General features: G+C 36.0%; 1 protein-coding gene across 18 annotated transcripts in view; it reads right to left on the bottom strand.

Moving 5' to 3' along the window:
- map7d3 (MAP7 domain containing 3) overlaps nt 1-19,203 on the bottom strand; it is a 39,361-nt gene extending 20,158 nt beyond the window's left edge. For all 18 annotated transcript variants that reach the window (XM_058798746.1, XM_058798743.1, XM_058798738.1 and 15 more), the window contains exons 1-4: nt 19,070-19,203; nt 3,842-3,943; nt 1,529-1,609; nt 958-1,121 (exon numbers count right to left, since the gene is read on the bottom strand). In XM_058798746.1, the coding sequence (XP_058654729.1) occupies nt 958-1,121; nt 1,529-1,609; nt 3,842-3,943; nt 19,070-19,115 (393 nt within the window). In that variant the 5' untranslated portion in view covers nt 19,116-19,203. The remainder of the gene's footprint in view (nt 1-957; nt 1,122-1,528; nt 1,610-3,841; nt 3,944-19,069) is intronic.
- Between the last annotated feature and the right edge of the window lie 4,686 nt (nt 19,204-23,889).

Below are 23,889 nucleotides of genomic sequence, written 5' to 3' on the forward strand. Positions count from 1 at the left end.
AGGTACTGAACAGAACACACATGACTCCTGCTGTATGACTGTAAGACTAACAAAATCACCTGTTTCATTTCATCCATTTTCTCATCCGTTTTCATTCAAATTAATTACATAGCCCATCTCTAAAAGTCAGTGAAGAGGCCAGGTGAGGCCAGATGACTGTATGGACAAGCCAAAACACGCATTTCCAGAAATAGACTGGGTGGTGGGTTGTTTAAACAGCTAGTTAAGCTTAAGGGAGTCCTGTATAATTAGGCTGGTTTAGGTTCAGACTTGGCATTGTGCATGGCTTTAAAATATTATATTCTGCGTGTAAAGGATTATACAGCATTTATTTAGGAAAAGTCTCTAAAGGGCATTTTAATATTAAAATGAAAATTTAATATTGCCGCAGGAGGTTAATGTACACATTCAAAAGTTTTTGTGAAGCTTGTGAAAGAAGTCTCTTATGCTGACAAAGGATATATTTATTAAATCAAACATTCAGTAAAATTGTCAAATATTACAGCAATTTAAAATAACTGTATTCTATTAGGAATTTAGATTTTTAAATGCAACTTCTTCCTGTGATGCAAAGCTGAATTTTCATTTTTACTTACTTTAGTCTTCAGTGTCACACAATCTTTCAGAAATCATTCTAATATGCTGATCTGCTGCTCAAGAAACATGTCTTATTAATTTATTAATGTTGAAAACAGCTGTGCTGCTTCATATTTTTGTGAAAACCATGATACATTTTTTTCAGGATTCTTTGATGACTATAAAGTCAAAAAGAACAGCATTTATTACAATAGAAATCTTAACAGTCACTTTTGACCAATTTAATGAATTCTTGCTGAATAAAATTAATACTTTAAAAAATATCTTACTGACCATAACCTTTTGAATGGTAGTTTGCTTCTCTGTGAGTTGGGTGGTAATGTTTTACAAAGGGTAAGGTCTAAGAAAAAAACTGTTTACCTTTTCCTCCTCTAATTTCTGTTTCCTTTTCTCCTCCACTGCAACTCTCCTCTGTTCCTCCTTCCTGCGCTGCTCTTCCAGCTTCTTCTGTCGCTCCTCCATCTGTCTCTCCACCTGCAGCCGGGCCTTGCGCTCTCGCTCCAGAAGCTGAGTCTCACGGGCCGCTGAACGGGCCAAACAGGGTGCGTTAGCAGGTGTGATTGTATGATTTGTTGTAACGTAAGAGAATGAATTATGTCCAGTTCTGTGCAGGGGTTGGCAAACTTTTTGACACAAAGGGTCTTTATCACTTTCGCTTTGCGTCACATCGCCACTCAAAATTAATGCAGTACATATTATGGTTTTCAAAGGATGCTGAACTCTTGTTTCCCAGCATCCACCTCAGCATGAATAAAATATGCAAATGACTGCCTCACTGTTTTGTAAACAGCGTTATTGTTCTCTTTGAGTTAAGTGTTATTTCTGTTGCGCTTATCACCTGTGTGCCAATTATTACCCTTTTGCAAGTCAATGGTCACATGCACATCTAAAGTTGCCAACACCTGTTGTGTGAATTTTTTTGCTTTGTCACCATGTTGCTTTTCCTGCTCTTCTCTCCTTTCTTTGGCCACTCGGAGCTTGTCGTCTATCCTCAGAGCTGCCCCATCAATGACTGAGGACACATAACAGAACACAACATTACTAACTAGTGTATCAGGTGAAATCTGAACACTTCCTGGGCCTTCAAAAGGCTCTCGGCAGATTGCACTAGTATCCGTTGTGCAGATAATCCTTTTGCATGGTCTTACATAAGGCTCAGGTTACAGATTCAGCTATGAGCTCACCACACCTGATACAGTATTGACACTGAGTCATGGGCGTGTTTGAGGACATGCTACAGGAAGTGCTGCAATGGCCCTAATGAGTGTAGAGGCGGTCATGTGACAGCATGTTACTCAATTAACCAAAGCAAGACTGTGGGAAAAACAAAACAAAATAATTAAAAGGAAAAAGGATTGTTTTAGTACAAACCTATTGTTTTTTTAAAGAAAAACTGTTACCTTTTGAATCTGTGAAAAAGCCTCCTTAATAAATAAAAATACATTCATTTTTTATTTTTATGCACATTCTGTTTTACATTCAAATTCGGAACTACTTGCACAACTGGGCCTTCAGAAAAGAAAAAAAAATCCATGTGTTTCCCTGCAGTGACTAGGGTTGCAAAGGTGCGGAAAATTTCCGGTAAATTTCCGTAAACTTTCCATGGCAACTTCGTCTGGGGAACTTTGGAAATATTCCAAATTTGAAACTTACCAGGAATTTATGGGAATTTACAGGAATTTTTGGGAATTTAAGGGAATTAATTGGAAATTTATAAAACTGTATCATCTACAAACATAAATATATATTTTTTTGATCATAGGCTCACTTGCATACAAACTAATACAAATTTTAAAAATGACATTTTTGGGGGGGAATCTGTGATGCTTTTTTCAGGATTTATTGATGAATAAAAACTTATGAACAGTTTATCAAAATATAAATATTTTCTAACAATATAAGTCTTTGCTACTACTTTTTTAAAATTAATTTAACACATCCTTGTTGAATAAAAGTATTAATTTATTTCAAAAAAAGAGAAAAGATACTGACCCCAAACTTTTGAATGGTAGTGTATTGTTAAAAAAGGATTTCTATTTTAAATAAATGTGTGTTTTTTTTTTAAAACTCTTTATTCATCAAAGAATCCTGAAAAAAGAATCACATGTAATAATAATAATAAAAATATATATATTAAGCAGCACAACTGTTTCCAAAATTGATAATAAATAAGCATATTAGAATGATGTCTGAAGAATCATGTGACACTGAAGACTGTAGCTTTGCATCACAGAAATACATTATATTTTAAAGTATATTACAACAGAAAACCATTATTTTAAATTGTAATACTGGCAATACTGCACAATATCACTGTTTTTTTTTTTTCTGTATTTTTGATCAAATAAATGAAGGCTTGATGAGCAAAAGATATGTAATGTTTAAAAACATTAAAAATAGTAATGTGTCCAAACTTTTGACCAGTACTGCACTTCTGTATGATAACAGAAAACTTGCTAGCAGAAGGAGCATCACAGCTTGAGCTATATAGCACATACCTCATAAACTGTCTAGCTACTGTATAAACACTTTTTGGTATTTACTAGTTAAACGTGAATCCCATATATTTAGAATATCAAAACTTAGACGTAGTCTTTGGGCTCAAATGCAGAAAGTGCGGCTTCAGAGAAAATGGAGGGGAATCCCCCTCTTAGGTGACTAGAGAGGATTGTGTGTGGGGAGGGTCATTTTTAGACTTTTGTTTTATCATTATCTCACCTAAATGTTTGTTCAGTCAGTGTATTTGTTTTTACTATGGTATAGCCTAATTTAGTTGCACAGTATATTACACACAGCACAAGGAAGTTTTAAACATTTTTTGTAATATTCATGTAATTTATATGAATACTTACCAAGATGGACATTTTTATATTTTGTGTGCAGGATTTAAGAAATGATCTGTGCATGTAATGGTAGATAAGGACAGTGCATGTAGGGGGCGTGGCCTCGATAGCCCCGCAGTAAGCAGTGTGTAGTGTGCGATTGAGCAATGTGTAGAGTAGAAATTAAACTGAAATTGCATTAAATCTGGTTGTTTTAACCAAGATTATACTGCAAGTTTTTGTTCTCAACTACATTTAAGTTCCCAGTTCCTGCAATTTAGCAAATTTCCAGTTTATTCCCATTAATTCCCGTTAATTCCCATATATTCCCGTTAATTCTCATGGAAAGTTTCCAGTCTTGAAAACTCCCGGAATTTTGCAACCCTAGCAGTGACAGACAGACTGAGACTATCGTTTGTTACCTGGCCTGCTCTGGCTCTTCATTGTGCTGGCTGGAGTTGGTGGCGTTGGGCTGTTCCCTGCCTGGCTGCGCCGTTCCTCTGCCTGCGCCTGCGCAGCTGCAGCTGGAAATGAAGCAAAACAAAATGCACATAAAACAGTTATCACTACTGCTTAAACATGAATAAAAAAAATAAATAAAAGAAAGAGGAAAGAGGAAACAAGCAAGATCTAGGGCATTAAGATTTAATCTTAAAGAGACTTGCCATAGGTTTGTTTGTTTCAAATTCTAGCATAAATAACTACTCTGCTTCTGACTGCTCATCTGGATGGCATGTTACTGTGCGAGTTGTGTACATATTGCTGGAGTTAAAATAACAGAAAATAATACATTTGTTCTACTCGCATCTCTGCCCAAAACAAAACACCTTTCAAATGCTCTTCAGCAGTCTTGTGGCAGGCAGGAGTGGAGGAAGGAAGGATATAGAAAAAAACGTGACCAACAAGTCCGTGTGCCTTTGTAACAGTTCTCTCCTTCCAAACAGTGTCAGAGAGAGAGGAAAAGAGATGGTGTTTGTTGTTCTGGCGATTAAGGAGCATGTGATGTCTGTCTGGTGAAAATCAAGATGCTGCTGATAGACCGTCAGCTGAAGAGAGGGCACCACTTGGCATATTTTACTGGCTGAGAAAAAGCGCACTGATTTATGCTCATTAGGAAAGTGTTTTGATTTGTTGGTGATCATGTGGTCCCACTGTGAGACTGAGAGACTTTGAATAAGACATCAGGCTTTCTAAAGGGATGTTTGTGCAGAGAGGCTGGCATGTGCTGCAGTGTGAGTATCTATAAAAGCCACAGCAGAAAAGCATGATGAAAGCGAACTCCACCGGAAGTCTGACAACAATAAAACAGAGGGGGTTATCAGCTGACCAAGTATGCAGTATAGAGGGTACAAAAACACTTCATTTAATCACCAAAGTAAAATTGGGAACACTAAAGACAATCAATGGACATGTTCATTAAGGACTAACTAGCTGAATAAAAACAAGCTGCAAACTACAGAGAGAGCCACATATAGGACAATATTCACTAATTTTGAGATTATCAGCATGATATTAATGAGACTGACAGCAATAATCATGTTTGCTTGGCTGATTAATGGAAGTGTTAGCTTTCCCTTTCGTCAATTCCAAAATATACTAATCACCTTGTCAACATATAAAGTAGGCTTGGGCGGTTTCCAAATTTTGATACCGTCAAACCTCCTCCCTATTTTACCTCGGTATACGGTATTATGCGACGGTATACGGTATTATTCGTATATGCAACCTTAGGTTCGAGGTATTTCCATCTCTCGCGGTCACCTTTTTGTTGCACAATTTGCAAATTGCCTCGTCCATATTTACCGCCTCTCCCTTCTCGTTCGGTCGAAACCCGAAATACTGCCAAACTGCAGAAGTTGTGTTCTTTTTCGAGACCAGTGCGCGTCTCGCCATCTTTCCCCCTCTCTCTCTTTCTCCTCCACGCTGTCACGTGATGACAACCAAGCATACGCATTTTTAGGCATTAAATAAATTATATTTAATATATATCCTCGTCTCCTATATAAGTGCATTGTTTTTTATGACGGTATAACGGTATTGAAACTGATACCGTTGCTATTTTTAGATCCCGCGGTATACCATATTACCGTATTACCGCCCAAGCCTAATATAAAGTAGATTTTAAATTAAATTTTCAATTGAATTTTGATTAAATATTATTACTGTTATTATCATTTTCTGTTAAAATGTATTATGTATGCGCCTTCTAATAACAAACTGCAGCAACTGTGGTAACACTGATGAGAAATTAGAAAAATTGCTTAATTTTATTGCCCGAATTTTCATTGATTTTGAAAGTGTTTCTGATCACACTTTTTCTTTTTTAATCTTAGCATGAGACAAGCTTCTTTCTTAAAGGACAGGTCTAAATTACTTGACTTTAGTCACTTTAGTCAACTGAAAGATGTTTTCTTGTAATTATATTTTTCAGCAACCATCTTTAAATAGGGATGTAACGATTAACCGTGAGCAGGTTGAAAATCGATTCATATGTGTGACGATTCAAATCGGTTGAGATGCTACACAAATCGCGATTCAATTAGGAGTAGGAGTTTATATGAATGCATGTCTGAGGGGAACTTACTGTCTTTAGAAAAGTTTATATTAGGCTTGGGCGGTAATACGGTAATATGGTATACCGCGGGATCTAAAAATAGCAACGGTATCAGTTTCAATACCGTTATACCGTCATAAAAAACAATGCACTTATATAGGAGACGAGGATATATATTAAATATAATTTATTTAATGCCTAAAAATGCGTATGCTTGGTTGTCATCACGTGACAGCGTGGAGGAGAAAGAGAGAGAGGGGGAAAGATGGCGAGTCGCGCAATGGTCTCGAAAAAGAACACAACTTCTGCAGTTTGGCAGTATTTCGGGTTTCGACCGAACGAGAAGGGAGAGGCGGTAAATACGGACGAGGCAATTTGCAAATTGTGCAACAAAAAGGTGACCGCGAGAGATGGAAATACCTCGAACCTAAGGTCGCATATACAAAACCACCATCCACTCACACTGCTGCGAGGATGGACCCGAGTTCACTCAGTGCAACCAACATGATCTCACAGAATTCCGTGTAATGTTCACGGACTTAATTAACCTCCGAATCTGTGGTGGCATCACGGAATCGCCGAAAATTCCGTGATGGGCTCACAGAAGTGATACCAATGTAAGTCAGTGACAGCATCAGCCGTGCTCCACGCACGGAAACCCTTAGCATCAACATGCCGACGCGATACTGGGAAATTTATCGTCATCATTATTGTTCAGAACTGGGTAGGTTTAGGGTAGGGGTGGGGTCAGGTACTCCAGTGAAAGTATAACTGCATCGAGTCACTCTTTTATGTGGTCCGATGCAGCGCTGGTGTTGAACCAGTGAATCCGTGCATGGACCACAGCTGGTGCCTTCTGTGAGCCCATCACGGAATTTTCGGCGATTCCGTGATGCCACCACAGATTCGGAGGTTAATTAAATCCGTGAACATTACACGGAATTCTGTGAGATCAGGTTGGTGCAACAGTTTCAACGCCTCCCGATGCAGGACCAACAACATCTAGGTCCACCGACAGCCGCTTTGCAATACTTTTTATAATATGGATGTTTATGTTAATTTAATTCCGTTTGACTGTTGTATTTGCACTTTTTTCTAAACTGCTATTTGTTGCTAATAAAAGTTGTTAATATTGTTGTGCATGTTATTGTTTCAGTATTAGTGTTTGGTATTCAGTTTCTGAACGGTTTAGGCACACTGTCTGAGCCTTATGTCATAATTTTTTTATTATTCACGGTAATACCGTATACCGAGGTAAAATAGGGAGGAGGTTTGACGGTATCAAAATTTGGAAACCGCCCAAGCCTAGTTTATATGGTATTTTTTCCTTTCATCTTGCCTCTGTATAATGCATATTAAAGTTCATAAGTGCAGCACTGCTTTGTTTACAGCGGAAACCAAGGAAACTTAAAGCGCCACCTGCTGGCAGAGAGTGAATCTGCGTCTCATTCAGCTCGTCTGCTGTTTCTGTTTCATGCAGATATTTTTTATGTATACGGTAGTTTCACAAAACTGAAGTCAGACCATTCTGTTTTTGCTTCAAATTTCGAAATTATACAACCTAATTTAGATTAAAAACTGCTCATGTTGCAGCATCTTTGTTTGGATCATGATTAAAATGCAGTGGTTGCCTCTAATTTTAAATGTAAAGAGCACAAACAAAGCCTTATTTTGTTTATATGAAGAGATTTATTTTATTTGTGTTATTTATTTGATTTGGAGCTTGTTTTAATTTAATTTGTTTTTTCAATTTAGTGTTGTTATTTACATTTACATTATATTTACATTTTGTTATTTAGCAGAGGCTTTTATCCAAAACGATTTACAAATGAGGAGAATAGAAGCAATCAAAACCAACAAAAGAGCAATATTAGTATATTATTATAGTGTTATATTTCAATTTCACAAAGAAACGTGCTGCATTTTGTCCAAGCAATAATAAAAGGACGCATTTAATTTATAATTTGTCTTAAATTTCATTTTGTAAAAAAAAAAAAAAAAACGTGAATCGAATCGTGAGTTGAGTGAATCGTTACATCCCTATCTTTAATTTCATCACAATCGTTTCAAATTCAACAAGTAATATATGATTGTGGTGATATGGTGATGTAACAGAAAAATCTGTCCAGAAAAATCTCTGTTGTAACATCAGATGAATGCTATGTATATGCAGGGAAGAGCCATCCTCTCATATTCATGCCTAAGATGATGTGTTTTCAACAGAGGTCTCAAACAAGAGGATGTATTATGAATATACCACACCTTCATATGCATATAAAAGAGCACAAAACCTGTGGCAGGTCAAGCTCTGCCTAATGAGCACTGCAGACTGCAGAATTATGAATGTTCAGGAGAGAAATGCAGGAGGATGTTATGTCTGAGCCGTCAGACTGCAGGCTTCTAAAAAAAGACCAGCAATTCACCTCTTGACAACAGAGATAAAAAAAAACCAGCATGAAACGAGTGAGATTACAAAAACATGTTTCGACACTTTAATAAAAATGTAAGAGCCTGCCTGAGACTGTTTGAGTCCTCCTCTGCGAGGAAATTGCATAGCAACTGTTGCTGAGTGACACTCATGCCGGTGCAATCATCAGATGCAGGACATAACCTGCATCTATGTGCTGTATTACTACAATACAACAGTTAGAGCACTTCAATCAGTTACATTTACACAGGCAATGAAGGAAAATTACACATGTTTGGAGATCAACTGGTATTGAATTATGACGTGTCTGATACCTGATAGGTATCTACGCTTACTTTTTCTTTTAGGAGCGCTATTGCTCCTAATTTAAAAAATGTAGGAGCACGGTCAAAAATTTAGGAGCACCTTCTAATCAATAATCAAAAATTCTGATCAAAAAATTAACCTTCCTATTACGAGGTGATATTTGACTCAAAGTGATTTACAGGGAATTTTGTTTTTACCTTTGTAATAGCATTTTTCTAACTTTATTGAAAAAGTATGTCATCAAATTCTAAAATATATATATTTACAAGGTTTTTAACATTTTTAATTAAAACAACAGAATAAGAAGTAGAATAAGAATAAAAGTTACCAATAAAATTAAATCCGTATTTAAGAAATGAATTTGTACTACAGAGGTGGCACAGAAGAACACAAAAGTGGCTTGTAGGTGTATTTTCAGACATTTAATGAGGTTGCATGAGTGCAATTCATAAATTCATGTTAAGGTTAATGTTTTAAATATACAATTTTGAATATAGAAATATTAAATGATTTAAATAACAGAAAAGATACTTTAAAAATTTAATTAAAACTGCCAGTAGGTGCCGGCAAGTCACTGATTTTATCACCGAATAATTAATTGAATTGATTCGTTCGAATGGCCGATGCATTCAGGAACGAAGCATCTGGCTGTCTTTATGAATGGGTAATTGAATCATTGACTCACTAGATTCATTTAAAAATGCAGTTTATTCATAAACGAAACACCGCTGTGTTTGAATGGAGATGCGCAGCAGCTCAAATGTGACTTTGTCTGAAACTATTTTCATTGACGAAATAGAGCAAAATAAGGCATTAGTGTTGACAATAAGTCACTTAATATAAACTTCTTGTTTAAAGAACTGTTGTATTAAATCAATATCACATTTGCAAGCTGTCACTCTCCTTAGTTCATCACAATCTCACAAAACTCCAGTCCATTATAATCAACGCAGCTCTCTACACTGCACAGTGAAGCTCTTATTTACACTCGGTCTACACTTTGTTTGTTATAATGAGAGGATACGTCTGTGATACATTACTCAACACTGCAAAAACACGCAAGTACGTTAGAAACCTTTGAAGCTCCCTCAGCGCAAACACAAATATGCTGATCGGGTCAGTCGTACAGGTGCTCCTAAATATTTTTTCATAGTCGCACGCAGTAGTTTTCAGTCGCAAATACAACTGAAATGGTCACACTGTAGAGCCATGGATATGCAACATCAATGTATGTTTTATTAAAATAAAATAAAATAATAAGAATAATGGTACAAATATCGTGAAATAACTGACTGGCAGACAGATTAGTTCACTAGTTCATTAATATTTTTAGTTTAAAATTTTAAATGCATTAACAATATTATCATTAAATCATCTTAATTATTGGTATCGTAATTGCTATTATATTAATATGCCAATTGACTAGTTGTTCAGACAGCCCACCAAGCAGCCAATTTTTTTTTTAAAAGTGCAGTTTTGCACATCCCTATATTAAAATAGCTTAAGCTTTTCTACTGCAGCTACTGACAGATGCAAAACAGCAGCAAACAAAGGAGGCTGGGTAATTCCTGCTGAAGTGAAAGTACCATATTCACCTGCACAAAATGCTTAATTAAAGCACATGCATACATTTATAGAAAGTTGCAGTGAAATGAATTTAGTATTGTTCTTTTTTTGTCCTTTTTTAATGTCTCATCTGAAGCTCGGGATGACCTGAGGAGGAGAGATGTGTCTGAAGAGCACTCAGGCCATAGTCCGTCAGACTCATTGAATATGCAAACGCCATCTGAGTCATACTCTGAACCTCACACTGTGGGCTCTGCGACACGCGGCATGCAAATGAACACCGGCCCTACAATGGATAAAAACAATGGAGACTTTGTCTAGACCTTGCACATACATTCATGATGTAAAGACAATGAAGCCAAGCCCAAGCTGACTTCATATTGTTCCTCAGTGCAACTCCAATTACTCTGCATGTTCTTTACGGGCCACTAAACAATAATCAATGACATAAACAAACATGAACATCTGTGGAATTGCAAGCATCAACTAAGACTTTATGGGTACCTTACTGGGGAAATGAGACCGGCATCAATGAGCACAAAGCAAACAGTTAATCATCATGGACCACCAATTGCTTTAACGGCTGATTATGTGTTTCATCTGAACAGATTTGGAGAGACTTAGCATTACACTTGCTCACCAATGGATCCTCTGCAGCGAATGGCTGCCATCAGAATGAGAGTTCATACAGCTAATAAAAACATCACAATCCACAAGCAATTCACAGTTCATCAGTTAACATCTTGTGAAGTGAAAAGCTGTGCACTTGTAATTAACAGTTCCATTATTAAGGCATTTTTAATTTAAATCCATTGCTTCTGGCTAAAATATGAGTCCTCTATCCATAATATATTCTCATGTGAAAAAGTAATCTAATCTGAATCAGGAGAGAAATATTCACAGATCAAGCATGGTTTCACTACCATTGGTGAGCAAGCGATGCAATGCTAAATTTCATTAAATCTGTTCTGATAAAAAAAAAAAACTCATCTATATCCTGGATGGCCTGAGAGTGAATTTCCAGCAAATTTTTATGTTAGTGAACTATTTCTTTAATCTGTACCAGAAGGAAACAATGCATTGTGTCACAATGCTTTGATGTGATTAAAATACTCCAGATTACTGGTTGTCAAAACAAAGCTATCATATCATTGGCTATCAGATCCTTCAATATTCCCTTATGTCATAGCCAAAGACAAAATCAAAAGCCAATTTGCATTGTTCCCAATATTTAAACAACTGTGACTGCTAATCATTGAGCTTTAAATTGTATATTGAACAAAAACACACACTAAAAACAGACTAGGGTTGCATCATCCCTTCTGACAACAGCTGCCCAGTTCAAACTGTCAGATGACAAGTTGGGCTGTTCAACAAACCCTCATTCACTCAGTCTGACAGAACACAAAGAACGGTTATACAAATAGCAACACTACGCTCTCTATGTCCTGCCATGCACATCCAAGGAGAGCCAGCAGTCAGGGAGAGTCAGCGCTCAGTGGGTCAGTGGGGTCCTGTTACCGCTCACTGTTTGCCTCACTCTCTCTCTCTTTTTGCTGCAGTAGCAGCCCGTTATTGGGACAACAGGAAGTCTCTAGGGCAGATGCCTGGGGAGGAACGTGCCTGCATTTTCCAATTATTCAGGCCTCAACAGAATGCACGGCTGTGGTTTTACATACACTCACATACTAACAAATAATAGCAAAAATACATATTTTTAAAATCAACTAGTTTGCGAGTTGCTGGACAACTAATTGGTCTTAAGGAAGTCATATATACTGTAAAAAAAAAGTTGACCTAACAAAAAAAATAAGGCAACCTATCACAATCAACTTTTTAAGTTAACTCAACTAGCAACCAACAACTTGGCAACCAAAGATGTTTTAGCATTAAGCAATGGTCATCCTTGGTATTACACTTCCGGTCAAGATGGCGCCAGCGTGTTTGCCGGCATGCCGTCAGGCTTTGGAATTTCTTTGCCTGTTTATGTCTATCATGTACTTGTTCAACTCTCGTGCTTTCGGCGGCTCTCTGCCAAGTGGTAAAACCATATTGTGCTACGATCGTCAATCTCTTATAAGCATTCAGACGTCTATGTTGGCGTTTGGATCCCGAGACTCTCGTTACCGTAGTTTCGTTCATCCCGCGGCTTTACTTTCGGTTCCTGTGGATCTTTTTCGGCGACGATGTTCCCAGCAAAGGAAGAAAGGTCGAAAAAAACGTGGAAAACGAGGAGGATTTCTGATTAAATATAAAAAATGTTGGGCTTCCCAAAGGAATTATTTGGTGGCGCATATGGACTATTCAATCTTTGGGGAATTAAGACGCTCATGGTTGGTTCCCGTTGAGCCTAACGGGGTGCTTCCAGCTCATTGGCGTGGCCAACGGCTTTCGCGTCATCGGAACGGAGGAGTAAATGTCAGCAATCTTCGATCGCTCAAACAAGATAAGTGCATGCATCTTCCACAAGTTGATAACACCATTTCAGTTAAGATGGCGTTAATAAATGCAAGATCCATGGTGAATAAAACTTTCATTTTAAATGATTATTGTTCATCAAATAATTTGGACTTCCTTTTTGTGACTGAAACTTGGCTTGATGCGTTGGACTTAAGTCCTTTGTTTGAACTTTGTCCTTTTAATTATTTATTTTTCAATTCACCTAGAACTTCTGGAAGGGGTGGAGGTATTGCAACAGTGTACAAAAATCATTTTAAATGTAGTCAACTGCCGTACAGGAAATATACTACTTTTGAAATGCAATTATTTAGGGTTGATTCTGTCTCTTCTCTGCTATGTGCACTTATTTATAGGCCTCCAAGGTATAATAAGGATTTTATTGATGAATTTTCTGAGTTTTTGTCTATCACAGTTCCCACTTGTGATAATTTTCTTATTCTTGGTGATTTTAATATACATGTGTGCTGTCCCTCTAAGCCATTGGCTAGTGAATTTTTGCAGTTGATCGATTCATTTAATTTTACTCAGTTTGTGTCAGGATCTACCCATAGAGCTGGCCATACTCTCGATCTTGTATTGTCCTTGGGTCTCTCTGTTACTAATGTTGTGGTAAATGATGCTTGTTTTTCTGATCATTTCTTTGTTTGTTTTGATGCTGTATTTCCTTCGCTGAATTCAGTAAGCAATAGGTCTGGCCACTCTACTCGTCTTATAAATACCTCAACTGTTGATAAATTTTCAGAGGCCTTTTCTGCCTCTTCATTTTGCCATGACTTAGAGTTTTCTTCTCAGAACCATAGTGTGGAAGGGTATTTTAATTCTTTTAATTCGGTTTGTACAGAAATTTTAGATGAGATAGCACCCTTAAAATATAGGGAATCAAATAAACAATCACAGCCGTGGATGAATGATGAAATTCGTACCTCAAGGAAAATTTGCAGAAGGGCTGAACGAAAATGGAAGAAAGATAGGTTGCAAGTTTCATTTGATATATTAAGAGAAGCCTTGGCAAATTTTCAATCTATTGTGAAGGCTGCAAAAGCAAAATATTTTTCAAATATAATTAATAAGAACTCAAACAAGCCTAATGTCTTATTTAGAACAATTAATAAAGTTATTTTTCCTGCACCTACTAATTGTCTAGAGCCTACTCAAAAGATGTGTGAGGATTTTCTGCAATTCTTTGTAAACAAAGTTGATAATCTTCGGTTAAAGATTATCTCAGTAACGATCTTTCATGCTGAGTTAAATTATCAGAGTTCATTTTGTAGTTTTGAACCTATTTCTTTACCTCAGTTAGAGCATATATTAAGGCACACTAAGCCGGCTGCACATCCGTTTGATCCTCTTCCTCCTCGGCTGTTGTTAAATTTGTTTGATCTTTTAGGTAAAACTATTCAATCTCTTCTTAATAGTAGTTTAATTAATGGAAATGTCCCTGTTTGTTTTAAACATGCAGTAGTCCAGCCACTTCTTAAGAAACCGAATTTAGATTGTACTGTTTTAAGTAATTACCGACCTATAATCGAAACTTCCTTTCTTATCGAAAATTTTAGAGAAGGTTGTTCTGTCCCAGCTTGCTTCATATTTAGATACGAATGCTGTTATAGATATGTTCCAGTCAGGTTTTAGGTCTCTTCATAGTACAGAATCCGCCCTTCTTAAGGTTTTAATGATATTTTTTTGGCAGTTGATTCAGGAAAGGTAGTTATTCTTATTTTACTTGATCTCACAGCTGCTTTTGATACAGTTGATTATGGTATTTTATTGCAGCGTTTGGAAGATGTTGGTGTTAGGGCTACTGCCTTAGATTGGTTCAAATCATACTTAAATGATAGATCTTTCTCGGTTTGCCTTGGAGATTTGTGTTCGAAATCAGCTAAATTACGTAGTGGTGTGCCTCAGGGGTCTATTCTTGGGCCTGTTTTATTTTCATTATATATGGGCCCTTTGGGTTCAATTTTTCGTAAATATAATATTATGTATCATTTATATGCAGATGATACTCAGTTATATATCCCAGTAGATCCAAGTGCATCTCAATCTTTTGAGGAATTTGTTCAGTGTTTAGGTGAGATAAGAGCCTGGTTGGCAAGCAATTTTCTTCATCTTAATACTAATAAGACTGAGTGTGTTGTTTTTGGACCTTCCCCTGCTTCCAAGGAAATTATAAGTAGGTTGGCCTCTATGAGGATAAGTGTTTCAGATCATGTTAAGAATTTGGGTGTTACAATGGATTCAGCTTTAGTTTTAGATAAACAGGTTTCTAGTGTTGTGAAGGCTGCCTTTTATCAACTTAGAATTATTTCTAAACTGAAATCTATTCTTTCTTTTAAGGACCTGGAGACTCTTATTCATGCTTTTGTGTCATCACGCATTGATTACTGTAATTCTGTATATATAGGTATCTCACAGGGTCAGTTATCTCGTCTTCAATTAGTACAAAATGCTGCTGCCAGACTTTTGACGCATACAAAGAAGAGAGAGAGAATTACTCCAGTTTTAGTTTCTTTACACTGGTTGCCTGTAGAATTTAGAATTGAATTCAAGGTTTTGTTGATGGTTTTTAAAGCGTTGCATGGCATTTCTCCAAAATATATCGCTGACCTGTTAATTCCTTATCAAAATTCAAGAAATTTGAGATCTTCGAATCAGATGATTCTTCATGTTCCTAAAACGAGATTAAAATCTAAGGGCGATGGGGCCTTTTCAGTGGCTGCTCCCCGTTTATGGAACCCTCTCCCAATGCATATTAAATCTTCCCCATCTGTGGATGCTTTTAAGTCTAGATTGAAATCGTACCTTTTTAGTAGAGCCTTTGGAGTCGATTAGAGGGATTAGGTTGTACTTTTTAATGTTGAATTTTGTTGAATTGTTGTGGAATTTTGTTTTTGTGACTGTATGTATTGAGGCTGGTAAGCACTTTGGTCAACGGCAGTTGTTTTAAATGTGCTATAAAAATAAAATTTGTATTGTATTGTAATGTTAATCTTTTTTTAACAATCCTCTTTCTTTTAGATTTATGTTTATTTTCAAAGCCTTCTACATAATATGGGTAGTATTTGCCTCTTAAAACTAAAGGCAAACATTTATGCTAATAGACAAATGTATTAAACAGGTTGCAATGAGATGCACACAGTATCTCAGCACACGATTCTCAACCATGGTGAGGATCAACAAATTTCAAATCAGTAAAAATATGAACTCTGATCCACATGACAGCTAACTGACAGTGACAACAACAGCAGCAACAAATTAAGCCAGTAAAATTTAAAACAATGATGATATTTTAATGATAATTAACAAAATGTTTTCAAGCTGCAATGCATGCTGGGAACTTGTGCAATGTTGTTCAGTGTAAAATTGTTTGTTCAGATGATTCAATTTGAAAAGCTGGGAGAACATTTGGATATGTTGTGAACAAATACTTGAGTATCTAAGTAAGGTAAACAAAACAACTTTTGCTATCGACATGTTTAGAGTATTTTTGTTCAGTTCACACAAAAAATTAAACTGACTTCTACCAAAAATTCTTTGTTCAGCCTACTTTTTTACATTGGTTAGTAGAACTTCTCAAAAGTTGGATTTTTTTACAGTGTACAATAGGTTGGTTCAGGGTTTGACCGACCTTTATCGAACATTTATAAGCATAAAATGCAAGGTTTTTTTTTTGACAATAATTTGAAACCATATTAAAAACACAAGCCTTGAAATGGGATACTCGAAAAACAGCGCAAGCAACTTAAATATCTAAAGAGATCCATGTGAACACGTGTGCCTGTAGCAGTGGTGCTTAAAGACTATGAATTTAAAAGATGCAGCTTTACTTAGTGGGTTTTTCCAAGCAAACTGTATCAGAGCTATATTATAGCACATTAATTACAGCAAAATATAAAAACTTCAAAACTTTTAAAAGAATATTGACTAATTGGTTGACAACCCTATCCACAATGCAGTTCTTGTACAGGATTAGTGGGGACACCTGGACTATGTAAGCTTGGGCTATTTCAAGATGATGATGACATGTAGAAAGCAAAGTATACTTGCTTCCTGGAGGCTAATGAAAGTGTTATTATCAGCACTGGACCTTTAAGCAAGTCTGCATATCTACTATTTGCAACTTAGGTAGCTCACCTGGTACATCACTGCACTTGCGATTGGGTACGAGTCCTGTGAATCACAAGTCATGATAAAAGGGCTCAATGACTTGTAGAACAAGCTGAAACGTTTTTAAGGTTTAAAAGTTTTTAGCACCACACATTGGACATCTAATTTCCAAACTGCTGTAATGCAAACAGTAACCAACCATATAAAACAACACCAAATTCACATTAATCTATTTTGGTTAAAACTGAACGCACCACCACTCACTAGACATTTTTCTTTGAAAATGTTATGAAATGTACAAGAATGATCGTAAATATCATTTTGGAGAAATGTAACAGGTTTATCCAATGATCCTGGGTTGCATATTTGACTCCTGCTGCACTTAAACAAATGTCTTTACTACAAAAGCAAAAAAAAAAGAAAAAGCTCTGCAGGTCAATGTTCATCACCTGTAGGACTGAAATACAAATAGAAGCCATTTTGCTTCACAAATTTGTTCCATACACTGGTGATTCTAAAAGCTATTGCCTTTAAAAATAACCACTCAGAGGAGAGGCACTGACTATTTAACAAGGAGACAATTCTGACAGCCAAGAATAATGAGTACGCCTGATAAACAAAGGTGCTACCCATTTAATATTGACTTATAACCAGTCTGGTGGATTACGATAACAACAGCTCAATATCACACGACTCTAACTTGTCAAGTTATTTTTCATGCTCTTCAATAATAGCTTTAAAAACGCAAAGGAATGAGTTCCTTGCCAAAAAAACAGAATAGACCTCAAATGTAATGGTATTTGAGCATTCATTCTTGCAGACATATCCAAATATGTGCAATTTCTGACCACTGGACTCCACCCTATATTATGTTTGCTGTCAGGCCAGGGTTAACACTGGCAGGATGCAGATCTTGATGTGAACCAACTTTGAGGTTTCTAACCACACTGTGATCCGTTTCTAGCGATTTAATAAATTGAATTCAAGCTCTACAACAACGAACCTTCCAGAAAAGCAGCTAAAATGACATACAAAAAGCAGAAGTCTTTCATGGCTGTTATGTTTCTTACACAAGAACTTCTAGCACTCCGTGAGATTAACCACAGGCTACAGTTAAAGCTAAAGGTACTAGTTTATTAGCGGCATAGGCTAAACACAATGCATCAAAAGTGCAACTCATTCCTCATTAGCAAGGCAGAGGAGGATGCAAAGCAATCAACCCATGCATGTTTTCCTTAGAGGGAGGAACTAGTAAACAGAGTGTGATGGTTTGCTGCACACAGCAACTGCAATGATGCTGATAGTGAGAAAATGACAATTTATATTCTTCCTGTAAGATCAGATGGTAAACGACCAAGTTACGGGTCCAACTGTAATGAGAGTCATGTGTGTAGACATCCTGTTTAGCAATTACTGACCAAGATGGCCAGCAAGACAGAAGCTCACCTCACACACTCAACATAAGATATAAAGAGAAAAATGCTGCTAAACATCCACAGATCAGTAAACACTACTTTAGTGATGCCTGTGTGTAGTTTGTTGCTACAGCTGAACTGTACACGTTGATGGTTTCACTTATATAGCTCAAATCAATACAAAATACTCACCTTCATCAAACATGAAGTTCTGCGACTGATTTACAAGTGAACTATTTCAATTTCAGTCTCTTTTTGCCATGTACTGTAGATAGGAAGTGTATGTAGAAATCAACTTATGAGACTGCAAAAGGTTTATATATACACATTTAAAAGCATTATATTAAGTGAATATTCAGTATAATAGGGAAACAATAAGTTTAAAACAATAAACGCAAGGATATAGGCTCTGTAGAGATAAAAGCGCCATACAAAGATGAGATGATTGATGTGTCCCTGTCAAACCAGACATCACTTACCAAACCTCCCTACAGACCCAGCGAACACAACGCTAAAAAGCCTCGAGTCTTCGTAAATCAGTCTTATCTAAACATTAAACTGTACAAGAAGATAAAAGTGAACAAACACAAACTTGTTGTCTGGTTCTGCAGTAAGTTTAGCAGTTAGCTGGCCGTTATCCGTCCATCTAAGCCCGCTAACTCTCCCCCTCAAACCGCCTCAATGAAAGTAACGGATTTAAGCCCTCAGTCACTCAAACAACCTCCAAACAAAGCTACAGTACTAAAGATTTGTCATATGACTGGTTTACGCAACGAAACTTGTCAAAACAGGTTGTAAATCAGTGAATTCTTACCCATTTGCGTCCGCAACCCTTTCAGAGACGTCGCACCCTCCGCCATTTTTGCCGAAGTTTTTTTTTTCCTGCTGTTTGGCGCTGACACATTAGAGGCGCGCGAGGACGCGAGGACGCCGACTGCAGACGGCGACAGCGACATCTAGCGTTTGAGCGCACGCACTGCAGGACGCTGTTCAAACCAGTGTCCGTGACCGCGAGAGGGTGCTATGGGGTCCATGGAAAATTTGAGAAAAAGTTAAAAAAGGTATATGTGACCCTGGATCACAAAACCAATCAAAAGGGATATACATAATCTGAAAGCTGAATAAATAAGCTTCCCATTGATGTATGGTTTGTTAGGATAGGACAATATTTGGCTGACTATCTGACTATACAACTATTTGAAAATCTGGAATCTGAGGGTGCAAAAAAATAAATAAATAAAAATATTGAGAAAATCGATTTTAAAGTTGTCCAAATGAAGTTCTTAGCAATGCATATTCCTGATCAAAACGTTTTGATATATTTACAGTGGGAAATTTACAAAATATATTTATGGAACATGATCTTTACTTAATATCCTGATTTTTGGCATAAAAGAAAAATCTATAATTTTGACCCATACTCTATTGTTGGCGATTGCTACAAATATACCTGTGCTATTTATGACTGGTTTTGTGGTCCAGGGTCACATAAAGATAATAGATGATATTTTAAAAATTTGCTTTGACTTTAGTACAATGACAATATAAAATCTATTTAATTGATTTTGGAAATAGCATGTTGTCTTCTTATTAAAATCACAATTAAATTTTTTCTCACACATTATAAAAGGTGATTTAAACATGAAAATTGTCTTTATATTTTACGAATGAATATAATTATTGACTTGTCCTTAGCATCAAACAGTTTGAAAATCCTTATTATAAACTCTCCACTGTCATTAGCCTATTCTTTATGTATGTAATTTTTCCAAAATTAACCAAGAGTGTCTTTCTCTCAGCAGTTATCAACAATATAATGTGGTCAATATTCTGTGTACAAAACAGTAACTAATAGCTCTAAACTCTGAAAATACCTATTTATGCTATAGATTGTGTGCATCTTAAACAAGCTCAAATTTCATTGGACAATGTGAATGGAGCAATATCTTCCCGGTCTTACTCGTAAATCGGTTGAAAACTAATTTTTTATTATTATTTTTTTTTAATCTAAAATAGCAAAAGTAGAAGAAGTGGCATTCATTCTAAGTAGTGTTTAATTGACTCTTATTTATATCTGCGTATTGATATACCGTTTATTGTTAGATGAAACTTGTTGGTTAAATGAAGCCCCACCCACAGGCCTATTATGTGAAGTGTATGCAGTTCAAGTTCAAGGACTATTATTACAATTTAGATAATTTGCATATAAGCAGAGTTACATAATCAGATATTTGGAAATACTACTTTTGTTGTTATTATTATTATTATTACTATTATTATTATTTTTTAGTTATGCTTTTAATTCCAAAAATAAAAATGTAAAATTAAATAAATAAATAAAATAAATAAACAAGGGATTTGGTGCACAGGCTTAGCATATTTTCCTTTTACCACTGGAGCTTTGACAATACGTTGAATGAGAAACTGACAGGATCAGCAAAGCTGTGGTCAACCCCTCCCTTTAAGAAAACATCATATTCCCTTTGGCAGTACTGCTTTTCTGGCATCTCAGACTGCTTGCTTTCATTTTAGCCATAGTTTGCAGGCCTCTCATTCATCTTTTATAGCAAGCCGAGCCTTGTATCAGTTACACATATTAAATAATGCACCAGCACTTTGTGCCTGTGAGGGAATGTCAGGGCTTCAGAACCAGACATACATTTACATTTACATTTATGCATTTGGCAGACGCTTTTATCCAAAGCGACTTACATTGCATTCAAGTTACAGTTTTTACATTTTATCAGCTCTTGCTTTCCCTGGGAATCGAACCCATGATCTTGACGTTGCTAGCGCCATGCTCTACTATTTGAGCTACAGGAAAGCATACAGTGCATATGAAGCTCTAGCCCATACATCCCACAGACATACAACAGAGCCACAATTTATAACAATAGATGACTAATTCATTGATCAGTGCAGGGCAAAACAAAACTGGTGTGACCTGAACTAAAGTTGTAACAGCTGAAGATATGTTATAAGTGTCTTACACTTAAAGGTAGTATTTTTAGTATTAATATTTATTTTCACAGTGACTGTGCAAAATTGTCATGGAAAAATAAGCAGCACTGAATGTATTTTAATTGAACGCTGATAATATCTAAATATAAACTAAAATAACTGATATCTGTCACAGCCTTGACAGTCTTTCCATAAGCGATAATCTTGGTGTCAAATGTTGAAAAAAGCGGTGTATAGAAGTATGTGTGAAACCTCTAACATGGGAACATGGTTGTGTAATTTTTCACAGTCTTGTGGTAAAATACTTTCAAGCTTCTTGTAGAAATACCCTGAATGGGAAATTTAGAGGAAATGGTGAGGTGGAGGCTGAAACCTTCCTTTCCCGTTGTGTTAAAATGATCTCAAGGTACAGAGAGACATAAAACCAGAGGTTGATTAATCCCTTTCTTGAAAACTGTTTTGGCAACACTCCCTCTGTGAAAAACACACAATGTAAATCTTTGGAAATATAAGAAAGAAACTAAGAGCAGTCAATAATTTTGCCATATTATCATTCTGTATAGTTATATTATTTTACAAAGTTATTATGTGTAGCTTTATTCTCTTTACCGATTCGTGAGACGTTGAACAAGAACTTACCTAAACTTAACTAAAATGTATTTTGATTTTCATATTTTTTAACCTTATCTTCAGAACAGCTCAAGATATACAATAAAATAGCCTATGTACAGAATTTAAGATTAAACATGTCTCTAAAATATATATCTAAAGAAACAAGTGCTGTCTTGCTGACAGAAGAAAGAGGCTTGTTGTAATTATATCTACATTCTTCTTTAATAAGTTTCACAGCTTTGTCCATACTCTGTCAATGTCAAGCATTTATAAAATGAAATATGGGAAATGCCCACTCAACCAATATTTATTTAGTTAGTTAGTCCATGTTAGTTAGTTAGTTAGTGTCTTGTTAGATAGGTAGAGACAAACCTCCTTATTTTGACATGCTGGATTATTCACTTACAGTTGCTAAAAATAACCTTTCTAGTAATTTGCTGTGAAACAGCAAGATTGTAATTGAAATCTGGGTGTTTATCCTTTCCTAAACAAGGGCTTAGAATTTAGTAGGGACGCTAGAGACATGCCCCTACCAATATCCAGTGACTAAACTGTCCCTAGTAATAATTTTGATCAAACAAGCCCATATAACCACTGCTGTTGTGTCTACCATTGATATTAGGTCTGCTTGACAAGTTAAAGTAAATACGCCAGAAAACCACACGCTTTTAAGGACCGACATTTAATACAAGCGTAAATTAACATGCATGTGCGGAGTAAGAACGTTAAAACATGTGCACAAACTGGTTGAATGTTAGGCCTATGTTTACCCTCTTTAAAACCGAAGAGTGTGTGCTTTATCTGTGAATAAGATGAGCGTGAAAGTTGTGTTTGTTACTATAGCAACAGTAGGGTCGCGGGGCTAGTTGATAGCACTCTGATGCTGCTTTAATGTTGTTGTTTTTACATAATCCATAATCAAAATTGTGTAATTATTGCCTGATGAATATGCTAACATAAAAAGCTCTCTTTATTCATTATGAGTATGTTAGCTAGGCTACCATAAATATATGTTGGCTACAATAGGAATAAACTTTAGATGACATTAAGCTGTGGTCCCTTGCGCAAATACCATGGGTTTACTACAAAAAAAAAATAAATAAATAAACTCATAGTTAATAGTTAAACCAAGGTAACCACAAATTAACCTTGCTAAACTAACCATAGATTAACCATGGTATTTGTAGTAAAACTGTGGTTAAACAAATGATAATCAATGGGGGGTGTTATGTAGGCCTTTTCATCTTCTTCCCCCAGTTGCTCTTTTAACACTGACTATCACTCTTAGACTAATACAATCAGATACAACAATAAGTTCTCAAATAGTTATTACAAAATATACTAATAAAATTGTTGTTTTTTATTTTTATTTCTTTATGTGTTTTTCTCTTTTTTTTCTGTATTTATTACCATTTGTATACCCACAGTTTTATTACAAATACCACGGTTAAAGTATGGTTAGTGTAGCAAAACCATGGTTAATTTGTGGTTACCATGGTTTAAATATTGTATACATGTTTGTTTGTTTGTTTTTCTTTCTTTTTTGTAGTAAAACCATGGTTAATTTTCATAAGGGATGTTTTGCCAGGTTAACTGAAAAAGTAATACATTTACACCTTAAGAGGACACATACTGTAGGATGAATAGATCAGAGCTTTGGATAGTTTCTAGATCAACTCAGCATAAAGAAAATAATTTTGGTCATGTATATGAAGTTTAGCTAGCAGGAATAATGTAGCCTAGTTATTGTTTGCTGTTATGTCCCCACCAATGTCAAAATCAAACCCTAGTTTCTAATAGCTTCATATGACATAATATAACGCCCCCCTGTGGTATTTTGGAATAAAGACAAGGATGTTCAATAACACAGAATGTCAACATAAAATCAGCAACTATGCCACTCGTCTCTCTAAATGTTTAAAAACACTGGTAATGAAATCTGACAATGATATGAAACCTAAAATTACAAGCACTGTTGTTGTTGTTGTTGTGTGTGTTTTTTATTTAAAAGAAAGTACAGGCCATTAATTATGAAACATCTATGGCACACATTTTATTTTG

This window comes from Onychostoma macrolepis, chromosome 14, assembly GCF_012432095.1.
Source record: "Onychostoma macrolepis isolate SWU-2019 chromosome 14, ASM1243209v1, whole genome shotgun sequence".
In the NCBI taxonomy this organism is placed as follows: domain Eukaryota; kingdom Metazoa; phylum Chordata; class Actinopteri; order Cypriniformes; family Cyprinidae; genus Onychostoma; species Onychostoma macrolepis.